This window comes from Notamacropus eugenii, chromosome 3 (assembly GCF_028372415.1).
Source record: "Notamacropus eugenii isolate mMacEug1 chromosome 3, mMacEug1.pri_v2, whole genome shotgun sequence".
In the NCBI taxonomy this organism is placed as follows: Eukaryota; Metazoa; Chordata; class Mammalia; order Diprotodontia; family Macropodidae; genus Notamacropus; species Notamacropus eugenii.
The window spans coordinates 446,817,794-446,844,479 of NC_092874.1; the positions used below are offsets into that span (position 1 = coordinate 446,817,794).

The 26,686-nt window shown below is 35.7% G+C and overlaps 1 protein-coding gene across 6 annotated transcripts in view; it reads right to left on the reverse strand.

Moving 5' to 3' along the window:
- The window catches only part of CHL1 (cell adhesion molecule L1 like), a 272,185-nt gene that overhangs the window by 44,833 nt on the left and 200,666 nt on the right, over window positions 1–26,686 (reverse strand). For all 6 annotated transcript variants that reach the window (XM_072598646.1, XM_072598649.1, XM_072598645.1 and 3 more), the window contains 5 exons: window positions 20,993–21,124; window positions 13,974–14,117; window positions 13,426–13,537; window positions 12,313–12,479; window positions 650–815 (listed from right to left, as the gene is read on the reverse strand). In XM_072598646.1, the coding sequence (XP_072454747.1) occupies window positions 650–815; window positions 12,313–12,479; window positions 13,426–13,537; window positions 13,974–14,117; window positions 20,993–21,124 (721 nt within the window). The remainder of the gene's footprint in view (window positions 1–649; window positions 816–12,312; window positions 12,480–13,425; window positions 13,538–13,973; window positions 14,118–20,992; window positions 21,125–26,686) is intronic.

The window sequence follows — 26,686 nt, forward strand, 5'->3', positions numbered from 1 at the left end:
AAAGCTCTTCTGCATTCAATGACAGTGTTCAAAATATTTCTTCAGAAAAAGTCAAATATTGCTTTCAATACATTCTACTGCATCTCTGAAACATCCATGCTCCACAAAAATATATTTTTCTCATGTCAGATTGTTCAGACAAACAAATAGGAAATCATTAACATTGACAAAGCAACCTCCTATATATGCCCAACAACAGAAAAGGAGCTGAGCTGTGTTACTTCAAACTAAAAATTGTTGGGATTTCTTAAATATTTTTATATTCTTGTTTAATCTACAGAGCTTGGAAGGTGGCAAGTGTTCTTTTACTTGTTCTTGCCCCTTAACAAATGTTCATCTATACTTTCAGATACCTAAGTAAAGGATACTTATAAGGGGCAATATGTAGACTCTCATTGTTAACAGACTAGGTCTAATACAGAAATCTGCAGAAAAACAAACAAACAAGAGAATATACATTTTGGTAGAAAAAAAAACAAGCTTACTAGTGCTATCTGCAAAGATTTGGAAAGAGATCATTGATAGATTTTAGGAATTTATTTCATGATTTTTAGTAAAGATATAATTTTCAACTCTTCCCCCAAAATATAAAGTTTCTTATGTTCTGTGTAAGTTACCATCTAATAGAGGATATATCCCCATTGATTACCTGATATCTTCAGTTCCATTAGCTTCAAGGGCTTCCTCATCTTTCTTCCAAGATAACTTCAAACTGTGCTTCAAATGTGAATCACACTCTGTCTCACAGTGCAAAACTAGCAAATGTGACTTGATGATGTGAGGATTCAGGGGAGAAATGGTAAGGTTTGTAGCATCTGTTAAATCACACAGAGACATTGTTTAGAATTGAATTCAGTTTTAAAGACACCATTGTCAGATGAATATGGCAAGTGTATATGCTAGATTTGCTGCTGGTATTTTTCTTGACTTCATTTTTTGTTGTTATAAACTTCCTGAGAAGAATTGGGTAGTAGCAGAGAAAAGGCCTTTGAGTCAGGAATATCTGTACTAAAGTTTTGTCTGAAACTGATCATGTGATGTTGGTCAAGTCACTTAACCATTCGGGACACCAGGCAGTTCTCTAGGATTGTAAATTGCAGAAGAGTGCTAATTTGGATCATTGAAGTGATAGGGCTTTTCTCAATTGGTATTGTATATTCTAATGAAATCAGAGACTGGGCTAAAAACAAAATGAAAGTCAATGGTTTCCCATGCAAGGATGGATGACTTGAAGTTCTGAAGACAACTGGCAAAAGACCAAAATGAAATTAAAATTTTAGCTAATCATTGGATGATTCCCCCTTTTATAACTTTATAGTAAAGTAGGTAAGGCATCTAATTTTCCATTGGATTTCCAGATGTGGACACATGAAAGCCAAATGGATATTCAAATGAGGAAATGTATGGATAAGTGTTTCCATTCTTTAATAACTGGATGCTATCAACAACTTAAGGAAATAATTTATAATTTTACTTTCAGTGAAGTTGATCAATATTGGAGAACAGCTGTCAAAATAAAAATGGATAGGCTATATTTATAATTAAAAAAACTGGTAACAGTAATTTAATTAAAATTTAACATAAGTTAGTGTTTTGGAGTAAAAACAAAATGCCATTTATGATAAGACAGTTTCAGGGATAGGATGGAACTTAATGTGAATGACATTAGAAAGGGCATGGTGCCTTCTCACATTTTCTAAATTGGTTATTAGATACTGACTGGATATTGGAATGGGTTTAACCAATCTGGCATTTCCAATGTGATTATATATTTTGTAATCTAAATAATATCTATATAATATAATTAAAAATAAAAGATTTACTAAAATTAATTGTTAGGAATGCCCATGAATTTGCATGTGTGTGTGTGTGTGTATGTAATAGACTGAAAGAGAAAAATGCAACCAAATATGTATACATCTATTCATTAACATCTTATGTCTCATTTCCACGTCAATATATAAAGTCAAAATTCCAAATGAAAAATATCATCTCTAAGTCTGTTTTAGTTTGAAATAGTTAACAAAAATTTGGTTCATGATGTCTATATGTGCACAAAGCTATGCTTATACAGATACTATATCTCTCTATCTCTGTATATAATTAAAAAAAATATGCATATAGAATTTTAAGGTTCACAAAGTGCTTTACATATGCTCGTACTCACAATAACCCTGCGAGGTAAGTGCTGTCACTACTCTGGCATATAAATGAAAGAGTTGAGGCTAATAGATTGACTTAGCCAGAGTAATACATCTAATATCCGAGGAAGGATTTGAATTCCAGTTTTCTTGACTCCAAGTCTAGCATTTAATACATTAAACTGCTATATCCACACCTGCATACATACATACATATATAACACATAAATATGCATATGCATGTATCTCTCTAGGTATGTGCATACACAGATAGACAGGTGAACAGATAGCATACACATATACCTAAGTACGTGTCACACAAACATTTGAATATTTTAATATATACATTTCTTCAGTGTGATTTTAACATTTAAGATATTTCTAGAGTAAGATGATTCCTTGCATCATGTCAGAGAGATACTAAGTAGTTAAGTAACTAGTCAAAGTTCACACTCACAATTTCTTTATCAATATGTCAGCCATGGCACTTAAAACCAGTTTGAAACTTGGTAGTCAACACCAACTCAGAAGATGGATATTCATATACTCACATAATAGTAATATTTCCTTTGGGGAGGACATCACGCAAGACAGACAGATGGACACACACACACACACACATACACGCACACACATACACACACAAAGTTTCACAAAGCCCTGATCCAGTATCTCAGTTTGGTGTAGAGGTGACACTAGGATGTATCAACAAAATATATACTCCGGCATTAGAATGTGTCTGTTTTCTGAGGGCCAGATGAGGTAAGTATTGGCTTATGACCAATAGGTTGATCACCTGGTGATGAAGTTTTGGGTCATGACAATCCAAGAAACAAAGAAATATGCGAAGTATGAAGTCCTCTTCTGCTTCTGTAGTTACAGTGTATGAGTGGCCTGAAAAGAGCATGGTGCCAAGACAGTTTCTAGACCATCTATACTTTTGAATCTGAGGGATAATTCTCTAAATGCAAGATCTTTGTCCAGTGGCCTAGGAGACATACTGCCAGAAGAGCTAAAACATGTGAAATTTTTACTTTCTTACTGTCCATCCAATCAAAAGAAAAAAATGGAAATAGTAGCTACCTGTAAAGAGGTCTTCCCAGGGGATCCTTGGAGAGACATATAGAGAAGATTTTATCATATTTCCAAAAGCAAGAAGAAGTATTATTACAGGGATATCTTTCCTTTCATGTTGTACTTCTGATGATGTATGTAAAAAATTCTCACCATGAAAATAATTATAATTTATGCACTCACATCAGTTAGTTAAGAGGAAGAGGTAGTGATATTCTATGAAGAACTAAGAAAGACCCTACAAATTAAATTCATATGCATTCAGATATTTGATGATTTCAGAAGAAAGATAGAGGAAACAGAAGACGGTGTGAAATATACAGAAATATAAAGGAAAAGAAGGTTCAGAGATGGGTAGATTATGTAGAAGTCTCATGTGCTTAAGTCATGATTAATTTGAGAAAAGAATTGTTAGGAACTGGATACTGTAAGAAGCAATAACATTGGAAAATTAAAGTATATATATGTGTGTGTATGAGTGTAAACACATACGTGTATATGTATACATGCATGTATACATATATGTGTGCATATCTACACATATATGGATGTATATATAAATATATGTGTGTACACATACATACACATGCATATATATATATATAAATTTATTGTTAGAAAGAAAAAGAAGTCTTCTTATTTATGTAGCAATCATCACTGAATCTTTAATCTCTCTACAGTCAGATTTATCAGGGCAAAGATAAGAATTATAAAACTTAAGAGCAAACCACAATGAGAAAATATATACATGGAGAAAGAGAGAGAGACACACAGAGAGAGATAGACAGAGAGAGAGAGAGAGAGACAGAGACAGAGACAGAGACAGAGAGACAGAGAGAGACAGAGAGAGAGACAAAGAGAGAGAGAATGAGACAATACAGTTGAGGGATATGCCCTGGGTTGTAAAGCTAGTGAGTGTCTGAGGCCTAAGTCTAGTACTTCATCCATTCTTACCACTTAGCTCTGTTCTGTAGTCAATCATGAAAAACTGGAAATGAACATCATGAATGATGGCAACATAAATCATAATAATTTCATACTGCAGTGCAATCATTTTAAATCCATTTCCCCAACAAGACCAAAAGAACACAGAAAGTGCTTTAGTGTACAAATATTTGATTTAGTTGCCAATGCAAGAGAGATGTCAGCCAAAGGAACATTGGTTTGGAATATAAATTGGTGGTAAAATCTTACAGAGATGGATGATGGATGCTTGTGAGCAGTATCTCCTCAGAAGACAAAGAAACAATGAAGAGAAAAGGCATTTTAGAGGATGACTAGCAAGAGATTCAACCAAGCAAACTCATCCCTATGATATTTAAAGATAAAGAAGAAAGAAGACTTCAAATAAAAGGGGAAAAAAAATTAGAAAAGATCTGTAATACAATACCAAATATTGCTACCATCAACAATTGTGAAACCCCCAAACATGCAAACCACATGACTCAAATAAGTATATATAAGAGACAGAAACAGTATCAAAGAAAAGAAAGATAGGAAAAGTGTCCTGATTGGACCAAGTATATACAGCATAGATATAGGGGAGAAACAAGGTTGAGAGCCCTGAGGGATCAATACTCAAGGTACCTGAGGGACTCAGAGATACCACATACATTAAAAAAAATGAAACCAGACCTGAGACGTTTTAATATCCTCAACTCTATATCCCCACAAAAAAAGATAACTGATAAAAATATATCAACACTAACCAATTTATATACCTACTCCCCCATCAATATACCATTGTTATAAAGTATCTATACACATAAGTGGCATCTTCAGTGATAATCCCAATAGGGGACAAGTAGGCTTTCACAATAAATATTCAGCACTAGACTACACCTTTATCATTTCCATAATTAACTGAAACATGTCAAAAATAAAAGGTTATATTATGCATATTTATTTTGCTGATAGTGAGGATTGTCATATTTGATTTGATAGATTGAAAACTGTTTTAAAATGCCTTTTCCAAAAAAGATGTTTTACGCACAATTCAAAAGCCACTCAGAATTCTTAGAAAGGCACAAGACAAAATACTATTCACTCTCTATCATAAACTTACAAGGAGGCCCAAAATGAGATGCACATTCATCAAAAGTGTATGTCATTGTGGTTTGGGAAATCTAGCACAGTGTTCAAGTTGAAGAAGGTTACACTGTAGATGTTGATGTCCTCCAATATTTTCTACAGATTGTGTGGATTTTGTCAGGCTTCAGAACCCTTATGATCTATACCCACTCAAAAGAGGATGGCCTAACGGGCTACCATAGGAAATCTCAATTTAATAAAACATGACTGATGCCTGGTTTATAACACTTTTGTGTGGAAACCCTATAGAGATTGTTCATCAGTATTCAGTATTTCTGTATGTAGACTATATAGTTCAATTGATCAACAAGGATTTGTGAAGTGCTTATTCTTTGTCAAGCATTTTGCTCAGCACTAGGGATATGCCAATAAAGATGAATGCTACCTCAAGAGCTTATGTTCTAATGTGAGAGGCAACATTTACACATCTGAATATATGCAAAATATGTAAAAAATGAATGAGGTCATTTTGGGAGGTGATAACCTGGCAACTGGGGAATTGTGGTGGGGTATGAAAGACTTTATGAAGAAGGTATTGCTTGAGTTGAGTCTTGAAGGATACTTAGGATTCAGGCTCAGAGTAGAAAGGTAGACAAATGGAAAATGGAGTGCCATCTATGAGGAACAGTAAATAAGCTGGAAGAAAGAGTGTGAAAGGGGAATAAAGTATAAGAAAATGGGGAAGATTGTAAGGGGCTAAGGTGTGAAAACCTTTAAATGTCAAAGGCAATTTTATATATGATTCTAGAGGCAAAAAAGAAGCACTAGGGTTTGTTGTGTACATGGATCAAATGATCACCTGTGTCCTTTAGAAAAAATCACTTAGAAACTTTGGGGGAAGAGATATTGGAAGGGGAGGAGGTTTGAGGTAGGGGGACCAAAAACGAGGTTATCACAGAAGTTCAGAAGAGTGATGAGTGTTTCAATGAAGACGGTGACTGAGAACTTAGATAGAAGGGAACATATAGGAGAGAAATGATAGATCTGGCAATTGGTTTTCTATGTGGGGGTGAGTGAATATGAAGAGTCAAGAACAACACCAACATTGTGAATTTGGGGGTACCTTTCACAGTAATAGGGAAGTTTGAAAGGACATGTTTGAGGGGAAGGATAATGACTGTCTTTGGATGTGCTATATATTTGATGATTCTGAGACATCAAGTTTAAAATAGTTGGTGATTTGGGACTGGATCTCAGGAGGGAAACTAGGATTGTATATATTAATCTTAGAGTCATCTGCATAGAGATGATAATTGAACCCACAGGAGTGGATGATGTCACCAAGTAAGAGAATATAGAGAAAGACAACCAAGGACAGTGCCTTAGGCAACACCCAGAGGCAGTGGATAAGACATAGATGACTAATCAGCCAATGAGATTGTGAAGGCTCATTCTAATAGGACAGGGGACAGAGAAAGCAATGACCCAAAAAGAAAAAGGAGAGAGTATATAGCAGAAGAGGATAATTAAATTCAGCAGGAAGGTCAAGGAGAATAATGACTGAGAGAAGGTCATTAGAATTGGACTTTATAAGTTCATTGGTGACTTTGGAGAGAGGAGTTTCAATTGAGTGATGGAACTAAAGACAAACAATTAAGGATTTAGAGTCATAAGGGAGAAAGATAAAACACCAAATGGAGGGGTTTTTTTAAGCAGTTAGACTGACAAAAGGAGAGATAGAGGATAATTATGGGGTGACAGACCCTAGCTAGGGTCTTTCAGAGTTCCAGGGAGATTTCAATATGTTTGCAATCATCAGAGTAGGAAGCAATAGAAATGAAAACATTTAAAATTAATTAAAATAAGGGAAGGACATCAAACCTTGGCCTACTTGGAGGTGAACAGGAAGAGTGAGAAGGCCTTTGAGAATTGACAAAGCTCCATTAATGACTCTAAGCTTCCCAAGAAAAGAAAGGCAGGAGGCAGAGACAAGACTGCAGAGTGAAAGCAGTGACTGAGCTCTCCATCAAAGCCCTCCAAATACCTGCAAGAAATGATTCTAAACAAATTCTAGATGTATAGAACTCACAGAATGGTAGAGTTCAACAAATCCATAGCCCAAGACAACCTGGAAAGTTGACAGGAAGGGTCTTTCACACTGGGCAGGGAGAAGAGCACAGTCTGACTTGGGTCACGCATGAACAGACCTGCCAGAACAGGCTTCAGGGGACTGAGTCACACTTGTGGTGGTTTTCAGATTTCTCAACCCACAAGTACCAAGAGGGTCAGTGGGAAAATTCTGTAGGACTTGGGTGAAAGAGGAGCACTGGGGCTGGCCAGGTCCGGCCCTAGCCCCAGGGAGGTGGGGGTGGTGGCCAGGCAGCAACAGTAGCACCAGCAGTGGCAGAGGCTGCTTCTGGAGCTCTGGACCTGCAGACTGTGGGGGATAACAAAACCGATTGTTGTATTCATCCTTCATTGTCAAAGAAGAAAGTACCATCAGAGAAATGATGACATGACTTGCTCTTGCCTTTGTTATGAGTGAGGGAGAGCTGTGCAGGTCCAGAGCCATCTGAGTCCGGTGACCAGAAATTCATCAGGATGATAGGAGATGACCCAAGGTGCACTGGGAACTCTTGGCCCCTTTAGGCCAAGGTCTATGCAGGTACTCACTTAGGGGGAGGTAATGCCCATTCATTGAATAGGCCTGTTTAAGAAGTACCCATGGCATGACCCCTTTAATGAGGCAAAGAAAAAGAAAGATATCAGGTTGGGAGGGAAACAGTAACAGTTATTATTGATAATCATTCTTAAGCCAGAAGGGTCCAGAAGAGCCCTTAGGGATCAGTGGTGGTGATGAGAGGGGAGGGAAGGGGAGAGTAGAGGAGGGGAAGGGAGAGGATGAGAAGGGAGAGAAAGAGGAGGGGAGAGGAGGGGAGAAGAGGGGAGAGGAGAAGAGAGGAATCTATCTGGCCAGTAAAACCCAAGTCAACTGGGCATCTTTCGGCCATCCAAATTTACTTTCCTTTGGAGAAGACAAGGAAGGGAGGGGGAGACAGATAGGAGAGGATGAACTGAGTTACCTATCTAGGTCCCCATTCAGTCAGCGCACACAGATGATACAAAATCCCTGAAGCCACACAGGTAATGCAAAATCCCTGAAGCCTGGGGCAGTGCACCCACCCTAACCCCTACCCCCACTGGAAACAGAGTCCTAACTTGACAAAGAATTAGAAAGTCAAGTGTTTGACTGGAAAAATAAATAAACACTGTAAAAGAACTCAGACTACAAAATCTTACTTTGATGACAAAGAAGATCAGGGCATACAACCGGAGGAGAGCAGAGTCAAAGCTCCTAAATCAAAAACCTCCAAGAGGAATATGAATTGGTTGCAGGCCATGGAGGAGCTCAAAAAGGTTTTTGAAAACCAATTGACAGAAGTAGAAGAATATTTAGGAAGAGAAATGAGAATGATACAAGAAAATCATGAAAATTTAGTCAACAGCTTGCAAAACACTGAAGAAAATAATGCCTTAAAAAATAAATGGCAAATAAATGGCAAAAGCAGTCCAAAAAACCAATGAGCAGATTGCCTTAAAAAACAGAATTGGTCAAATGGAAAAGGAGGTCTAAAATTGAAGAAAATAATTCCTTCAAAATTAGAATGGAGCAAATGAAAGCCAATGTCTTTATGAGAAATCAAGAAATAATAGAACAGAACCAAAAGAATGAAAACAATAGAAGACAATGTGAAACATCTCATTGGAAAAAACACTGAGCTGGAAAATAGATGCAGGAGGAATAATGTTAAAATTATTGGACTACCTGAAAGCCATGATCAAAAAGAGCTTATAGACATGATCTTTCCAGGAGTTATCAAGAAAACATATCTGATATTCTAGAACCAGAAGGTAAAATGGAAATGGAAAGAATCTGCTGATCACCTCTGGAAAGAGATTCTAAAAGGAAAACTCCTGGGAATATTGTAGTCAAATTCCAGAATTGTCAGGTCAAAGAGAAAATATTACAAGCAGCCAGAAAGAAAAAATTTGAGTATGGTAGAAATGCAATTAGGATAGCACAAGATGTACCAGCTTCTACATTAAGTGATCAAAGGGCTTGTAATACGGTAGTTTGGAGGTCAGAGGCACTAAGATTAAAAACAAGAATCACCTATTCAGCAAAACTGAGTATAATCTTTCAGGGGAATAAATAAACATTCAATGAAATAGAGGACTTTCAAGCATTCTTGCTTGATGAAAAGACCAGAGTTGAATAGAAAATTATACTTTCAAATACAAGAATCAAGAGAAACATGAAAAGATAGATAGGAAAGAGAAACCATAAAAGACTTATTAAAGTTGAACTCTCTGCATTGCTACATGGAAAGATGATATTTGCAATTCATGAGACCTTCTCAATATACGGGTAGTTGGTGGAGGTAGATAGATTAGATAGATTGATAGATAGATAGATAGATAGACAGATGAATGGATGGATGGATAGAGGGCAAGATAGATAGGTGAATGGATGGATGGATGGATAGAGGGCATAGGGTTAGTTAATATGAACTTATGTTATCTAAAAAAATAAAATTAAGGGGTGAGAGAGAAATATATTGGGAGGAGAAAGCGAGAGATAGGATGGGGTGTGAATCTCACATAAAAGAGTCAAGAAAAAGGTTTTACAATCAAGGGGGAGATTAGAAGGAATTTGTGAACCTTACTCTCATTAGATTTGGTTTAAGATGGGAATAGCATACACACACAATTGGGTGTCTTACTCCACAGAAAAGTAGGGGGGAGGGAATAAGAGAGGGAGATGATAGAAGGGAGGGCAAATTGGGGGAGGGGGTAGTCAGAAGTAAACACTTTTGAAAAGGGACAAGTTCAAAAGAGAAAACAGAATAATTGGGGGGCAGGATATGAGGGAAGGAAATACAGTTGTTCTTTTACAGTATGACTATTATGAAGGTGTTTTGCATAACTATACATGAATAACCTATATTGAATTGCTTGCCTTCTCAATGGGTGGGGAGGGGAGAAGGGAGAGAATTTGAAACTCCAAGTTTTAAAAGCAAAGGTTAAAAAAAATTTTACATGCAACTGAGAAATAAGATATACAGGAAATGGGCTATAGAAATCTATCTTGCCCTGCAAGAAAGAAGAAGGGGATAAGAGGTGGGTGATGACAAAAGGAAGGCAGACTGAATGCCATCTCAGCGTGGGGGGGAGGACAGGAAAGATCAGGAGAAATACTGGAACTCAAAATTTTGTGGAAATGAATGTTGAAAACTAAAAATAAATAAATAAATTTAAATAATAAAAAAAAAGAAAGGCAAAGCTTTTTAATACCCATATTCTAGCAGTGTTGCTGCATGGCATTAAAGTATATAACATAAGAGTTTCCAAATATTTAAAAATAAATATTTGAGAACAATGGAGAGGCACATGATCCATATAGGCAGGCAGTCCATAGGTATCCTTGCAATAATAGGAGAAAGGAAAAAGTCACTTCCAGCACATTAGGGGGATTCCCTGAGTGAAATTTATGGAAAGATATGGACAACAGTCACATGGAATAATATTCATTTACGGGTCATGATCTATATCATTAGTCAGAGATTTCATAATAAATTACATCACAGATTCATTGGAGTGTTTCATATACTCACCATTCACATAAACAGACATACAAACACACGTATATACATATGTGTATCCACATAATACACACATATGATATATGTGCATATGTGTATATACCTATACACACATATGCCTATGTGAACCTATGCATATACATACACACATGAATGCACAAATACATACATATACTCCTATGTGTCAGGCATAAGTGCTTTACAAATATCATCTCATTTGATCCTCACAACAATCTTGTGAGGTAGATGCTGTAACGGTTCCCATTGTTCAGCTGAAAAAACTGTGGTAAATAGAGATTAAGTGAGTTGCTAAGGGTCCTATGGGGTCTGAGGGTGGATTTCCTGACTCACGGTCTAGTGCTCTGTGTACTGTGCTTTAAGTTGATAGAGAAGTTTTAAAACTCCAGATGTTTTAAAACAGAAAAAAGCAATAAAAATGGCCATGAGAAGTGATAAAATATTAAAAAGCAAAAGCAAAAAAAGTAAGATTAGCATATGAAGCTAATTTCACCAGAGGCACTTACACACACTCACATACACACAAAGAAACACACATACTCTGTGAAAGTACAGTCTTGGATCCCTTCCCTTCCTTCCATTACTCAACGGGCTCTCAATGCTTTTGTGTTGGTATGAAAAGGGTTCTTTGACCAATTTCTAAACCCAAACAACAGTAAAAGTGGTGGTATGAAGAGTCCCAGAACTTTTATTTGTGATCTGTAAACAAGTCCCTAATCAATTTGCTTCCTGTCGATTAACTCAAATGGCACCACTGTCATCAGAAGGCTAAGTCGCTCCTACTCAACTTTGTGATATTGCGCAATAAGGAGGAAGAGAGAGAGGGGGAGAGAGAGAGGGGGAGAGAGACAGAGAGACAGAGAGACAGAGAGACAGAGAGAGAGAGAGAGAGAGAGAGAGAGAGAGAGAGAGAGAGAGAGAGAGAGAGAGAGAGAGAGAGACAATAACCAGCTCAGTGAGAGGAGGTGGGAAAGCTCTCCATCCTACAGGCCATACAGCCCTTTTGTAAAATGAAGTCTAGTACTTCCTACATGAAGTTTTCGAAGGATATTTGTATGTTAATATTTCCCTGGAGAACAGTTACTTACAATGTATAAAATTAAAATAACATGACCAGGAAAGAGCAAAGCCATAGGTGGAATACAAAAATCCCATTTTCTGTCATCCCTTGAGAACAACTTAACATCTACAAATCTGTAACATATTCTAAATGATGCTTTATTATTCAACATGATTTACAGTTATCTGGTCTCTTCCTGAATAATATTTTCTGAAAAGGGAATGGACTGGTAATATAAATTCTATTGTTTTCTTTGGGAAAATTAAAACTAAATGAAAAAAAAATACGTGAAATTTCTTAGAAAGAAATCAAAAGCGCCAAATACCTCTAATTGACAGATAGGCAGTAACTGCCACCTCTCCTCGAGGACTCTTCACCCAACAAGTGTAAGGGCCAGCATCTTCTTTTGTTGTTTCTTTGATTTCTAAGGTTCCATCTTCATGTGTAATGTAATGTGGACCTTCAAGTCTTTCAACTTTTGATGGCTTTTGCCTATGGATCATTAAAATCATGAATGAATTAATGACTCAATTTTACATTTAAAAAATCAACCCACTCATAATTGACTTTATTAAGGGGAGTGGCAATCTTTTTATGTTTTAATCTTCTTTTGTTTTAATTTCAACAGCTAGTACAGTGTCTTCAGTATAGTACAGGTTAATGAACGTTTGCTGAAATGAATTGCATTGATTTCACTCTAGCTAATCATTGAATCATAGCCTTTTGAAGCTGTTTTGCTCCTCTAACATCATCTATTCCAATAACTTCATTGAAAATATAACAAGATTGAGGACCAGAGAGAACAGATGACATACCTGAGCTAATTTCTATTTTCTAATCTCTGGTTTATATAAATGGTGGATGGTCACAATAGTTGCCTCTCTGATTACATTATAAACTTCCCAAAGCACAGCAGAAGTTGACCTATATTAAGAGCTCAATAAATCATTTTTTAAAAATTTATTTCACTTTTAAAAAATATTTACTTATAGCTACAGGCTACTAAATGGAACCCACATGAAATGAAATGGTAAATGAAGCTTCCTGAATTCCACATCAAAACTCTGGTGTAGTTAGTTCTATGGACAAATATCTTGTTGCTAGGGTCCTAACCTAAGGGGTTATAGGAATTTAAAAGAACTGAAATAGTTGAAAAGGACTAAAAAAAGCCTTTGACCTTTGCCCCAAACTCTCAGCAACAAATCTAAAACTGATCTCTTTCCAACCTCTTTACAATTCCTAAGTTTATCATAAAACATTGTAAAAACATCATTAAAGTTTAATACAGAGTTGATAAATACATTTCTATACATAGATAGATATAGATATAGACATAGATAGACATATATGGATATTACAATTGTCCAACCATGATAGATGGTAAGTGTACCATACTCTCCAAATAGTGCCCTTTTAAGGAAAAATCAAACAGACTCACCAAGATATCACTGCAGGAGGTGAGGCAAAAACCTCACAAAATAAGAAAGCACTGTAACCAGCAACAGCAGCATACTCTTCATTGTCTGGAGTTTGCATCAGTGGAGAAATATCTACAAATCAAAGCAGAATTCCAATTCAATGTTTTGTCTTCTAAGTGAAAATACAATTGAAAATCATATATCTTATGTCATTTACTTCCATATATTTTAAAAATTTAGAAAACATTTATGGAAGATAATAAACATAATATATAATAGGAAATTAATATAAGAGAGCAACCTCTATTTTTAATTGTTAAATCAGAATCATCATCTAAATGAACACATATTTGGAATCATCTGTTTTTCGTTGACATTGTACGCCCAAGGACAATGAGGACAAAACTGAGTCATATGCGTTGAGTATTTTTCTTTTTACCCTTATATGCTGCTGCTGTTAAAATGCAAGCTGGGCTCATTAATCAAATAAGAATTTGTTGTTGGTGAAAGTTTTCTTTACATGCAGTTTCGTGACCATACATGCAATCTGTTGTAGAGGAGCACTTACCTAAAACATTGATATTGGCAGTAGCAAGAATTTTGCCATGTACGTTTGTGGCTTCACACTGGTACACACCAGTATGATTCAACTGCATGTTGACGAAACTGATCTCTCCTGGAAAGAACACAGTACCAGGCAAGGGGTGCTCTTCTGAAAGGCATTAAGGTATGTAAGTTCAACAAATTAGGATTCGTTATGTACTCACAAGTCACTAATGAATGCCATCTGACAATATTTTTTTAAAGTACATGTAAAATAATCCCTGATATTTCTCATTCAAATTTTCCCTATTTTATCTTCTACCATATTCCCAGTTTTCTTCTCTTAGTTAGGTAAGACCTTCTTGACCAGTCCTCCCTTTTGGTGGTCTCCTGCCACTCCGCAGGTATAAAGGAGACAGAAAAACACCATCCCTTCTATAACAAAAAGTTTCAAAAGCTCTGTCTTTATTTTTACTCTATATTTATGGGTTGTTGTTGTTCTAATCTTTTAATATTTAGCATTTAGTCTCATGCTTAATAATCTCGCTATCTCTCTATCCATAACTTGTAGATAGTAGAATCTAAGGTTTTTGAGGGCAGGGTAAGTTTCGTTATTATATTTGTATCTCTAGCACCTAACTCAAGTATTGACACATTGTAGCTAGTTAATAAAGGTTGTTGGTGCAAATATATACGCATATATAAATTTGTATTTATATATAACATATCTACATATCTACATACTTATAGGTATATATGTGTATATACCTGCACATATGTGTGTATATATAGGCATGTTATATACACATATACATACACGTGCCGATATGCCCATATATGAATATATTAGTATATTTCAGTAAAATATGCTTGTGTGATATATGCACATGCCTATATATGTGTGTCAGTGCATATATCCTAATGTATGTGTAATGGTGTGTATGTATGTATGAATGCATGCATATGTATATGATTAAACAGGCAGTACATAAGGGTGGGATTGAAATGTAGATCTTCCTGAATCTTTGCCTAATACTTTATTATACCAGGCATTCCCTTCACTTTATAAAATTGAACTTAATTAGTTGAATTCCATACATATTTAAACTATGGTTACATTTCATGACCATGAATATTCTGGATCCCATCTACATCTTCAACCTTAGCACATAGAATTCCCTCACATCCCTGGACTTACGGCTCAAAGATATGTACCCCTAATCTGCTCTCTTAGCATTTCATTAGTCAATGAAACCATCAGTTGCTAAACATTTATTAAGCTTCTACTATATGTCACACTGTGGTATGTAATAGACTTACAAAACAAGAAGGATATAAACAATCTCTACTCTCAGAGTCCTCACATTTCAGTGAGGTAAGACTTTACATCTGCTGGCTCCATTTCTGCTGCCTTCAAACCTGACCATGTGTATCTCATCCTGAAAAAAATAACCTTCACTTGATCTATTTATCCCCTAAGCTATCATCTCCTTTGCATGATTTTACTTCATGAGAAGGCCCTTGACAAACTGTGTCTGTACCCTTTTTCCTCTCATCTTAATTCTCTACCATCTACCCTCTGATCTCATAATTCCACTGAAATTATCCTTTCCAAATTTATCATTTATCCCTTAATTGCCAAATGGAATGACTTGTTCTCAACCCAGATCCTTTTTGATCTCTCCACTGTATTCATAACTTCATCCTGGATACTCATACCTCTAAGGAATTGTTTTGTTTTATTTTGGTTGCACTGCTGCTACCTGGTTCTTTCTCCCCTGTCTGCTCCCTGTTTCTCCTCCCCTTCTTTGTCTGATTTTTTATCTCATTCTCTTTTATTAGATTTTCATCCACACCACACCCTCTAACTATGGCTGTCCCTCATGGCTCTTTTCAGGAATCTCTTTTCTTTTAGTTTTACACGACATTCCTACATGATCTCGTCAACTCTCATGTTATCCACTACATTTCTATGAAGATCTTTTCCAGATCTATATATCCTGTTCTCTTCTCTCTTCATAATTATAGGCAATCATCTCTACTGGAATCTTGGGTAACTTGAATTGGGTAGCCTACATGCTACAACTCATTGTCCCTCATGCCTTTGAAACTTTCCTTTCACTCTGGTGAGTACTACCACCCTCCCAGTCATGAACGCCTGCAAAGTCAGCACCATTCTCCAGTCCTTACTTTAATTCACACCAAGTATTCACTGTGTCACATCTTGTAATTTCTGCTTTGAAAACTTTCATAGACATCTTCCTCTTTCCATTCACACAATCAGAATCAGTTCCTTATCACATCTTGGCTGGATTCTTCATTCTTCCTTAGATTATGCATGCATGTACACATATGTGTGTACACAGAAAACCATGTATATGCATGCATATACATGTGTATAATACACATGTATATGCACACATGTGTATATCTACATATATTTAAACATACAGGTATATTATATGTGCATATACTTATATACAGATGCACTGTATATAAATGTATGTGTATATGTGTGTATAGTACATTTACATCTTGGCATGATATGAGAGGTGTATATGCCTATATATGCATGTGAATGAATATACAATGTATATATTGTATATGTACGTGTGTATTTTATTGAATTTAACCAGCTTTGCCAAGATTAGACAGGAAGTATATAAGTATAGGTACAATATGTGTATGTGTATGTATATATGTATATACGTATATATATACACACACATATATACAGCTACCTCTACATACACACAGACATAAATCTATCTATATGTATATATATTATATATATGTATATATATATATATGTGTGTGTATATATATATATATAGGGTGTATAGATAGATATAGACATAGATATATATGTATCTATATCTATCTATAGTATGTGCTTAGCTATTTGTATGTTGTCTCACCTTTCTTTATATTTCCAGAACTTAACAGAGTGCCTAGCACAGAGTACTTCATAACTTTGTTGACTGAACTGACTGAATGGATTATAGCATGTTTCTGAGAGTAGTAAGGACATTCAGTTTTCCTTCAGTTTGAAGGGAAAGACAATGAGCTTTGCTTTGTTCCTGTTGAATATGGATGTCTCCAGAACATCACGTTTGAAATGCTCAGGAGGCAGTTTGTGATATGACCCTGAAGGTCAGTAGAGAGAATGGAGTTGCATACACAGATCTGTGAGTCTTCTGTATAAATATAGCTGATAATTAACACAATGGGAGCTAAGGAGGTCACCAAAGGAACATACTATAATTTGCAATACAATTATCTGTGTAAGACATTTCCCTCTGCTAGATGCAGGGAATATATATTATTATTTCTCTCCTTACCAGTGTGAGCAAAAGGAATTCATAAACTAGGCACTAGAAGAATGTCAAATATGTGAATGAATAAATGAATGCTCCTTGAGGAGGACTTTCATTTTTTCTTTCTTTGCATCCCCAATTCCAAAAACAATGAATATTTCATTAATACTTATTGGATTGCATTGAATTAACCAGGATTCTTGTACTTCTCTAACACAACTCTACTCCTGTTTTTATACATTTGTCCTTGCTTTTTCCCTTACCTCAAATGACGCCCCCACATCTATTATCTCCCTCTTCAAATGCTACCCACCCTTTGCATACAAGCTAAAATTTTACTTCCCTTCAGTAGCTACCATTGTTTACAGTAAATTCTCACGTTTCTCTGAAATTTTAGAGCTCCTTATTTTGATATTTAACTACTTAATACATCTGAAGCACCAGGATGCCCAGCACCGTGACACTCTTTTTATGTATTGTTCCATATACAGATTTTTTTTCTCAAGAAGTAGAGAGAAACACACACATACACATATGTATAGATTTTCATGCATGCATATACACTTATATATATGTGTGTATATACAAACATATACATATACACAAGTATGTATATGCTGAATGTCTTGACATCTTGAATCTATCTTTCTATTGACTGAAAAATTCCAAGTGTAGATTGGCCTGAAAATTAAGTAGAGTTTTACCTATAATCAAAAGATGAACAACATGTGTGTGTGCGTGTGTGTGTATTTAAGTGTGCTTTTTTCACTGAAACATCTGTTGAAAATGTAAATGCTAGAGTGATTTTCAAACATTAACTTTAGTGAGGCTTAGGGAGCATCACACAATTCTAGATTTAAAGTTAAAAAGTATCTTAAAGAACACTGAACCCAACCTCCTTACTTTGTAGATAAGGATCTGAGGCTCAGAGACAGTGCCTTGGTCGTTGGTCACAGATATTCAGCATCTCAGGCATTATCTAAACCCAGGACATCCTGACTTCAAGTCTAGGTCTATGTACACTATATCACAGTGCCTCAGGAATTTACATATCCATGGATTCCTCCTCCACTTTTCATAGACAATTTGTTTGACATAGAACAGTATATGGAATCTGAAGAAATGTGTTTGAATCTCAACCATGGTATTTACTATCCCTATGATTTTGGGATTTCAGATTCCTTCTTCATAAAATTTCTAAGATTCCTTCCAGTCTTTAGGTTCAAGACCTTTGATGTTATTCATATCAGTTTATTTTTAAATCATGAAACCATTGATGGATTCGCTTATTCAAAAAGAATTCATTGAACATCTATTATTTGCTGAGCATTTTCCAGGCACGCATGGCAGAAATTACAAAGTTTAGATAAGCTTTCTGCCCTAATGGATCTTAAAAGAATAACAGTCAAAAGCAGACAACTAGAATCAATTAATAAATCAATAATTGCTGTGAGGGAGCATTTATCAAGCAGCTACTGTGGGCTAAATGCTTGGAATAAAAAGCTAAAAATGAAGTAATTCCTGCCCTAAAGGAATTTTCATTCAATAATATAAAATATACCATTCATTGAAAGGACATCAGAGCAACTGTGAAACAAAGGACTATGGATGGTTTTTGGCAGAGTTCATCATTACCAGAGACCTATCAGGTTTCACATAAAAGGCCACATTCACAACAAGATTTAAAGATCAGGTAAAAATTCAAGAAAGGACAACTTAATTCAACATTTTCAGCTGCATTTACAGAATTATATTCAATATACTTTGAAAGGCACATCATTTCATCAACATAGGTTCTCCATCCAATATAATAAGATTGATCTGTGATGATCTAATGATCCATCTTCTCGTGACAAGGTGCCACACTGTAACTTGGGAGGTAAGTCCTGGTTTACCAGTTACATAGTCCGCCATTGATAATCCACAAAGGTTTTGCAATCACTACTGGGGTGTACATTCTACTTGTCTCAGGGTGACCTCCATATCACAATGACAGTAAGCTCCGTGAGAGCAGGGAATATTTCATTGTTTGCATTTGCCCGCCTAGTACCTAATATCTGTAAATACATGTTGATTGCTTGTTTGCTAGTTTCACTGATAAACTTTGTGAAAAGAATAATTTATATATCTAAATATAAGTTCTAAGCTTATGTCATTTTTTCCCCTAAGTAAAAAAATTCCAAATGTTTTGCTTCTCCCCATAGGAATGGATCATTCTTTATTCTGTTGTAGATCTGCTTCTCTTCCTGTTCGCTTAATAAATATACCTGAGGACTCAAACTAAATAACCATATATATCATCAAGTCTACACATAGTTCAATGTTCATTTATGTACCACCTTGTTTGCAATTCAATTTTATAAGTGCTTATCCATCACTATGATCAGAGCATTGGACTTGGAAATGGTGTGATATATAATAGAAATGACACCAGGTCCTGCCATCCTGACCTCATGACACTTTCAAGTTGTAGCTAGGATAATATATTAATAACAACTATAATAGAAAAAATAAAATAAAACAAAGTGTATTAAAGAGGTACTGAGTGAAATCTATGGAAAGAGCCATGAATTAAAAAAAAAATACTCTTCCCAAACCTCTTAATAGTATTTTCTTTGGGTCTTCAAACTTGGGTGTGATTTTGACAGATGGAAATGAAGCAGAGCACTCTAGGTACAGGAAACAGTATAGGGAAAAGCACAAAGGCTTGCAGGCTTGGAATATTTACATGGAATCATAAGCAGTCAAGCTTAATTAGTGCATGAGGCTCAAACTCACAGACCTAAAACCAAGTTTGGGAGGCCTCAAATAGTTTAAAATATAATTAGATATTTAACAAAATAAAAAGACAATAAAACATAGATAATGTTAATTTGTGGTTTTCTAAGTCAACATGTGTCCAAGAGATCTATTTCTATTTGAGTTTAATGCCACCGGTGAAAACAAATCCTATAAGATAAGGTTGGCAAAGTGAGGTTAGTGGCAGGCTAGAAAGATCTTGAATGCCAACCTAAAGAGTTTATATATTTCAATTGTGAATAAGAGGAGGCTATGTGTGTGTGTGTGTGTGTGTGTGTTTACGTGTGAATGTGTATATATATATATATATATATGTGTGTGTGTATATATATATATATACATATGTGTGTATATGTCTATCTATATTTATGTATATGTATATACATGTATATCTATCTATCTATCTACATAGCCAGGGGAGTTATTGTACCAGATATGTTATTGACTTGGTCATGGTTTATAGGATAAATTTCAGAGGAAAATGACGAGGAATGGAAAGATTGATAAGGAGGCGACTTCAATAGTCCAGGCTTGGGGGTAATGAAAGCCTAAGTTAGACTACTAGCAGTTGAAGTAGAAAGAAGGCACAAAATAAGATACTTCAAGGTAGAAAACAACAGGACTTGGCAACTTATAAAATTCAAGAGGTGAAAGTAATGAAAATCAAAGCAAATACTGCACTTATGAACCTTGATCAATGGGGGAAAATGGCATTATCAAGAGTGATGGCAAAGTCAGAAGGTGCAGCCTATATTATAGAGAATCAATTACTTCACTCTAGAATAGGAAACTTCAGAATAGAGCAAGCTAACCTGTTTTTGAGTTCAGATTTGTTTGTCTGGATAGACACAATGACTGAGTTCAATTCATCCCACTAAGTTATCAGTTTAAAGGATTTTAATAGGCAAGAGAATTCAATAGCACTCACGATCAACAGGTAAACCATTGATTTTCCACTCTATTTCAGGGGTAGGTTCTCCCTCAGCTTCACATAGCAGGATCCCACTGCTCCCAATGCTGAACACAGCACTTTCAGGTTTCTTAGTCCAGTGAGGAGGTTCTGGTAATAGAATAAACGACACCAACAAAACAAGTTAAAATGTCATTTATTATCAAGGTTGGAAATACCAAGATCATCCAGCAGATGGCAGACTCCATCAAGTATTTCCTGACAATTTTTTTCCCTTTCCTAATAACACTAAGTAGGAGTGGCAAGCTAAATATGACTTACTAAAGAAACATTTTGTCTTTTTTTGATGATCGCTAAGCAGAACAAAAATAACTTACTAAAAATATGAAAATATGGTCATTTTTGCTTAGTTCCAGAAATCCCTTTCCTCATCAGCAGAGAGCTAGAGGTGGAAAAGCCAAACGAGGATCCGCTGATGTAGTGCTACTGTCTGGTCCTGGAAGTCTGACAAACAGGACACATGTTTCAAGATTTGTGTTTTCAGAAAAGTCTTCTAAATGGAAAAACACTTAAAAATATAGTAAGATTGAAAAGGCTTTCTGGTAAATCTTTATACAATTTACTAAACCACTTTTCTGAAAGACAGGTTTTGTTTGTTTGGTTTTTTTTGCTTGTTTTGTTTTGCTTTCAAATCACTTTGTCTTATGGATACAGAACTGTCCACTCAACCAGAATGACCTGAGTTCAGGTCCCATCTTTGACCCAAATTTTCCATGTGGCCTTAGACAAATTAGCTAACTTCTAAGGGTGTTTTTGCTCTCTAAGACTGAACATTTCACAGAAGGTATCGGGCTTCCTTGGTAGAGACTATCCTCATCTAGAAGTTCTCTACATGAAGGAAATCACAGGAACAATTCCTATCCCCGCTCTAGAATGAGGTCGTATAATGCCTTCAAGATCTTGATATGAATCAAAGTGAAACTCATAGCATTATCATATTGTGTAACCCTGAATGTAGTACTGTGTCAGGAATCAAAAAAAGAGATTAAATTGCATGATTTGGTTTTATTTGAAAATTGCATAATTTCTGAAGACTTCTTCCCCTGACCTATGCACTGATAGATGACTATTTCCCATGAAACTGAGCTTTTATTCTTCAAGAAAAGTCATTAGGAATGGCGTTTAAGAAGAAACACTGAAGACAAAATTGTTTACACAAGAAAAAGGGACAGAAATGTCATGAGTTAAGGGTGTACAAACAACCCTGGTAAATTCAAGTCTGAGCAAGAAAATTCATTTTGTAATTGTTTCCTAGGGTGTGGATATGGTGTTTGAATTGTTCACCTTCCAGTTGAAAAGAAGCTGTACATTTGGTAAACTATAAAATGGCGAACATGGAATCTTCCTAACTCCTAAAGGCATTTCATATTCAATTTCACATCTGAGTTGGATGAAAAATGCCTTTTTAACTTGATTTCAAGTTTTTTTCCAAATAATAACATTCCATTAAATGTAGATACTTTATTAATTTAAGCAATGTATAAAATTTTTTCTATTCAGAAAGTAGGACTCACTAAAACCTAAAGCTTCCAGGAGTTGGCAGGCTAAATTGGTCTTATTACAATATCTGCTAGGAAATGGATAACAGAGATACAATACAAGTCAAGATATATCTCAAGGTACCTTCATCAAGATGAAGTCATCCCCATCCCTATTCCATTCCAACTGATATTTCCCATTATCTATCACTATCTGTTCTAGGATAGCACAATCATCAAATTTTTAGAACTGAAAGAAATGTAAATCTCATAGAAACTAAGCCTTTCATTTTTATACATGAGGAAATTTCAAAGACATGAAAAATCTTGGCCGTATTCTTTATACAAAGGGGCAGAGTTCAGATTTTCAGATACATGAGCAAATATTTGTCCACTTCACCCAACGGGCAAAGATATGTCACAAACATAAGATTTATAGGCTCATATGCCTAGAGACGGAAGAGATGTTAGAAGTCATAGAGATTGACTGCCTCATTTTACAGATAAGGTAACTGAGAGGTCAAGTATCCTGTCCAGCTGGGTCACACACCTAACTTACTCTTATCTATCTCACTACAGGGTATACGGCAAGTAATTTTGAAATTACCATAATATAAACACACCAGAAAAATCATATTTTTCTCTAATTGTTTTTCCTATCAATCTACATTTCTTGAGTGAACCATATTTAATTTTTCTTTCAATCTCTTTATCCACGGTTATTTTCTGTGCCTATGCTGCTACGTAAAATACAGACACATACATATAGGCATGCAAATACATGTATGTAAATAAATATAGATGTATAAGTGTTACTATCCCTGTATATAAGTAAACACAAACATATGTATATTATAAATACTTCTTTTTAATCTTCATTTTGTCTCATCTTAAGACAATGCTGGATCCAAAGTGACACAACATAACAGAAATGTTGTCAGTGAAAGAATAAAAACAGGTTTCATTCTGACTCAGGTTAAGACATAATTACATTATATTATCCAATGTTTGCTTAATGACAGGGAACAGAACTATGATTGTATTGGCATAGAGAACTCATACATAAATGTATTCTCTATCAATGAAGACCAGCAATTTCTGGGAAATGTTTAATCTTAGAGAGTTGCCTAGTACCCTTAGAAGTTGAGGGATTTGTCCAGGATCACACAGACAATATGTGTTCAAGGTAGGACTTCCTGACTCAAGGACCTGTTCTTTATTGATTATAGGAGGGTGTTGTGCAAAAGACACACTCTTCTTTCAGACAATAATTTGCTAAGTTGTACAAAATATACAATGTCTGATCCTATTCATTAATGAAAGTTCATATTTTTTTTAATATACCAGAATGCGGTATTAGAAAGAGGAAGGAGAAGGGGGTGAAAGAGGCTGATTGAGGGAGAATATAGGACCAGGGGCCTTATCTAGGTGGCAGCTAGTCTGTGTCATGAAAAGAGTGCAAGACAGATCCAAGAAGACCTGAATTCAAATCTGGCCTCAAATATATCCTAGCTCTATGACCACAGGCAAGTCATTGAACTGTTTTGCTTCAGTTTCTTCATCTGTAAAATCATGATTAATAGTATCCACCTCACACAAGGTAATTATATGAATCAAGGGAGCTAAAATGTAAAGAATTTTGCTAATCTTGGTGGTGGTGATGGTGGTGAGCGGAGTAGTATGGAAGGCAAAAGCTACTCTCTAGGACACACAGAAAGGTGTCCTATTTCCAGTGGCAACCCCATTGTATGATACATGCTGTTAAGGAAAACCCTCATTCTCTTCACACTGTTTGCACCAGGGGTACCTTTTCGCATATCTGATCATGTCATCCCCTATTCAATAAACTCCAGGGGCTCCTTATTTCCTCCAGCAACAAATACAAACTGTTCTGTTTGGTATTCAAAGTCCTTCATAACCAAGTTTCCTCCCATCTTTTTTTGTCTTAGTCCTTTCTCCCCATCATGTACTCTTTCATCCAATGATGATGGCCTCCTGGCTATTCCATGAACAAAATACTCCATCTCTCATCTACAGGCATTTTCACTGGCTGCCCTTCATACCTGGAACATTCCCCCACTTCCATTCCAAATGCTAACCTCCCTGATTTCCTTTAATTCTCAGTTAAAAGCCCATATTCTATAAGATGTCTTCCCCAACCCCTCAATTCTAGTGCCATCCCGCTTTTATTTCCTATTTATCTTGTATATAGCTTATTCTATACGTATTAGTTTACATGTTGGCTCCTCCAGTAGAAGGGTTTATCTTTTATCTCTTTTTCTATTTCGGGTGCTTACCACAGTACCTTAATTAATTAAACATAATAAATGTTTACTGATTATCAGTACCAGATTCTCTCATAATTGTGGTTAAGGAAGTAGTGGGCTCCCTAAGTATTTCCACTTCTCTAACTGAAGAACTGATCACAGTGGAAACCACTAATTGGGTAGACATTAGTGGGATAAAAGATGGTGTCAAGAATCTTGTAAGTTAGTTGAATGAAACTGAACCCATTCACTACCATGAAAAGCTTACAACCTGAGTATCAGAAAGTGAAGAAAAGAACATTCTCTCTCTCTCCACCCGCCCCCTATCCCAAAAATTGTCACCTTTTTCAATATTCTAATAGCTTCCCATTAACACTTGGATTCTAACTTTTAGAACAAATACATTTTAACAGAATTATACAAAATAATTAATGTCTGTGTGTGTGTTTTATCTTAAGGTTTGGGTGTTGTAAATTGTACGGCTTATAAACATAGGACTAAAGTAGTAGAACTTGATGAACTTCCAACTTCAACATTTTTCAGATGAGGAAATAAATTTAGTTATGAGTAGCAGGGAGCTTTTAAAAAGGAAAAGAAAGACATTTTTTCTTGTTTGATGAAGGGTATTTGACTTCATGGTGTGTGGTTTTGTTTTAATTTTTTTTTTTGTTTCTCTCTTATTTTGGAGGGCTGGGAATGTTGAAGAAGGTTAGAATAATTTCATGCTACTTTTCTAGTGGCCTGGGAAGTTTAATTATCTACCAATTTCAGACTCATTCCATCCCTTTCTTCTGGTATGGAATTCTTCCTCATGACTTCTCCGCCCTTTTTGCCCAATTTCCCATCCTGGGGAAATTTTCCACAATGTCCCATGTTATCATATCCGCAAAAACCCACAATATCCCTTTAGATAAAGTTCAGTCATTTGTACTCAGAAACTCACTTCTCACTTTCTTTGAGATGAGCTGTTTCCTGTTGGCTTATGATTAATTTATCTAGGTGTCTTGTCAATAGCAGTAATAAGTGTTGTATTATCCCACCCCCATGTAGCTTCCATAAAGTGCCAGAAAATATTTTTATATCTTTAATGAAAATACCCTGACATTTTGCTTACAACTACTCTAGAATTGCAAACATTTTGTGTTTGCATGTAGCTGTAAAATCCTGGTCAGAGAATTAGATTTGGGTTTTTTGTTCAAAAGAAAAAGGGATAACCTACAAAATATCCTGACACAACATGTGTTTTTGTAGTCACCAGGGTGATAAGGAAATGGACTTGGTGGTCAAGTCCAATTAATGTTTTGCTATAAAGTTAATCTTGATTTTTTTTTTTTCTGCAGGGATAGTCAGGGAAAGAAAGGGATCAGAAAGATAGAAGACATCCATCAACAGTGAGTGCATCCCTCTGCTACCCCCCATATGATTAATGGGAGAATTTATTGATTTCAGACTTTAGAAAAAAGGAGGTCTTTAGATTCTGGCTGGCTTTCCCTTGAATTTGTGAAGCAGAGCTTCTGATACGTAGAACCAAGGGACACCTATAGTAGTTTTTCTTTGGGGAGAAGGATTTAATGATTCTCATAAAAACACTATTTACATCTCAATAGAGTTAATAGTTGTTTTATGAATAGTGAAGATAATTTGTTCAAGGAGCCTATGGAAACTTAGAATCCTGTGGCCAAGAGTTTAAATAGCTTAATTAACTTCGAATTCTTTTTTCTTTCTTTCCTTCTTTTTCTATTTCTTTCCTTCTTTCTTTCTTTTTGGTAACTCCTTCAATTCATTTAAAAGCTTCAATTTTGCAGTCAAGAAAACCATGCCAGATTGTTAAAATATTCAGCTACTGTAGCAAAGTTCCAGACCATCTGGAAGGATTTCTAATAGTCAGCAACTTGGAGGACTGTAGC